Here is a 2,174-nt window from a genome sequence, read left to right as displayed (position 1 = left end):
AGGGCCAGGGGCGGGGGGACGGAGGGTCCCTCGGTCCTGCCTGCAGCCCACGCATCCCAATCGGATGGGATCGAACACCCCACGCACCCCAGTCGGGGTGGGAAGCTCCTGCTTCGGAGTCTTGAAGGTCTCCCTCGCTTTTTTTTTTCCTCCCCTCCAGCTGATCCATCAAAACCGGCAGGCAATCCTCAACCAGTTTGCAGCTAATTCCCCGGTGGGCATCAACATGCGGGCGGGGATGCAGCAGCAGATCACGCCGCAGGTAAGGGGGATGCGGCACGGTGAAAAACTGGGGGTTAATCCCCACGCCCTCCCTGTTAGCACCGCCTGGCTTGCTCTTCTGTCATTAACGGGAGAGAAAAATTCTCCCGCGTGCCGAGAGGTGGCTGCAAGACGAGCTGCTGTGGGGTTTTTTTTTTTGCTTCACCCTTATTCCAGCTCCTCCACCTGCTTAAGATGTAAATACTTCGTTATTGCTTACAGAAGAATGTGCTAACGCATTTAATTGAGAAGAATCTTTAGGAAATAGATGCCATCCTTTAAATACCAGAATCTCTAGTGAATCTTCTTAATGATCCTGCAAATCCCCAGGCCCTAAAGTTCTTGTTTGGCTCCTAATAAAGCGAATAAAACATCTGCTGGGTACAAGGAGAAGTTGGAAAGCGTGGCCGAGTTCTGGTGACTTTATTCCACTTCTCGGAGAAGCCTTTCCCTTTTCGGGGAGCGGTGTGACATCCCTAATGTGCCGTGGGGAGTGTTAGTGATAGGGAAGGGGACCAAACGGTTCCCATCATAGCTCCGATTTCACCCGCCGATGGCTTTGTCGAGCTTTTTAAGGTGATTAACTCCAACACATCTGGCTCAGCCAGATGGGGAGCGAGCCCATGGTGATGGAAAAGCTCGTGGGATGGGGTTTTTTTTGAACAGCTCACAGCTGAAAGGGTCGAGGTCAGGGATCCTGGGCTCTGGCCTGCGGGAGCATCCTGGTGGGGGCACAAGAAGCGGGTCCCGCAGAGGAGAGGGGTGGTTGGTGGCAGCCAGGTGACCGAGAGCCTCTTTTCCCGGCTTGGGGGATGCTCCAGCTCCTGGAGCTTTGCCATTCGGCACGTCCAGACGCCTATCTTTTAATATCGCCAACCTGCTCTGCCCTGCAGTGGTGCAAACGGGCCAATTTACAGCATTTCAGGATTTTTCCAGCTTTCCTTGCAAACCGAGGACGGGCACCCCGAGCCGGGGAAGGGGAGCACCCGCGGCTCTTGCGCTGGGGGAGGCTCTGAGCCGTTTGCCAGAACCGAAAGGTAACGGTGATAATTAGAGCATCCCCCCTCCTTCCCCGCAGCCTCCCCTCAACGCCCAGATGCTGGCCCAGCGCCAGCGCGAGCTCTACAGCCAGCAGCACCGGCAGCGGCAGCTCATGCAGCAGCGAGCCATCCTGATGAGACAACAAAGCTTCGGAAACAACCTCCCTCCCTCCGCCGGGCTCCCGGTACAGATCGGAGCCGCTCGCTTGCCCCAAGCACCTCCCCAGCAGTTCCCTTACCCCCCAAACTACGGTACGACCCCGGGAAACCCTCCCACCTCCACCAGTCCCTTCTCGCCGTTGGCGTCTAACCCCGAGGCCGCGCTGGCTAACCGCAGCAGCATGGTGAACCGGGGGATGATGGGCGGCGTCGGAGGGCAGTTCGGCGCCGGGATGACCCCGCAGATGCAGCAGAACATCTTTCAGTATTCGGGATCAGGTACGTCGAGCAGTTGGTTGCGTTGGAAAGCCGTCCGGCGGTGGGGAGGGAGAGGCGGAGGGCAGAGCTGAGACCCCCGAGGATGCTGCAGCCCAGCCCCGCTCGCCCGTCACCCCGGGCTTCATCCCCAGCCATCTCACCCAACTTGTGTACCGGTCTGGTCTCTGGTCTCCATCTCCCAGGGGGACCTTTTCTGGTTGAATCTCCAAAAAATAGATTTATCATTTGGGCAAATAATTCCTTAATTCTTTCCTTGAAAAGCGAACTGCAAGGCAGTCCGCTAAATTTCGCTTCCTTAAATATATACGCTCTGAAAAAGGCCAAAGCCTTGCGGAGGTGGCTGAAATGAGCCGCAGGCAGTTAGCCTCTTGTGAGGGCATCAGGCTCTATGAGACAGCGAGCCAGTGCAGAACTGCGTGCGGACGAGCACCATCT

General features: G+C 56.9%; 1 protein-coding gene across 1 annotated transcript in view; it reads left to right on the top strand.

Annotated features, from left to right (window-relative positions):
* The window catches only part of NCOA1 (nuclear receptor coactivator 1), a gene marked incomplete at its 3' end in the record, with an annotated part of 62,235 nt that overhangs the window by 57,105 nt on the left and 2,956 nt on the right, over nt 1-2,174 (top strand). The window contains exons 19-20 of the mRNA XM_009577868.1: nt 157-262; nt 1,340-1,739. Coding sequence (XP_009576163.1) covers nt 157-262; nt 1,340-1,739 — 506 coding nt within the window. The remainder of the gene's footprint in view (nt 1-156; nt 263-1,339; nt 1,740-2,174) is intronic.

This window comes from Fulmarus glacialis, unplaced genomic scaffold (genome assembly GCF_000690835.1).
Source record: "Fulmarus glacialis isolate BGI_N327 unplaced genomic scaffold, ASM69083v1 scaffold9975, whole genome shotgun sequence".
Classification (NCBI taxonomy): Eukaryota; Metazoa; Chordata; class Aves; order Procellariiformes; family Procellariidae; genus Fulmarus; species Fulmarus glacialis.
The sequence above is the reverse complement of the archived record's forward strand: the minus strand, read 5'-3'. Positions and strand labels throughout refer to the sequence as shown.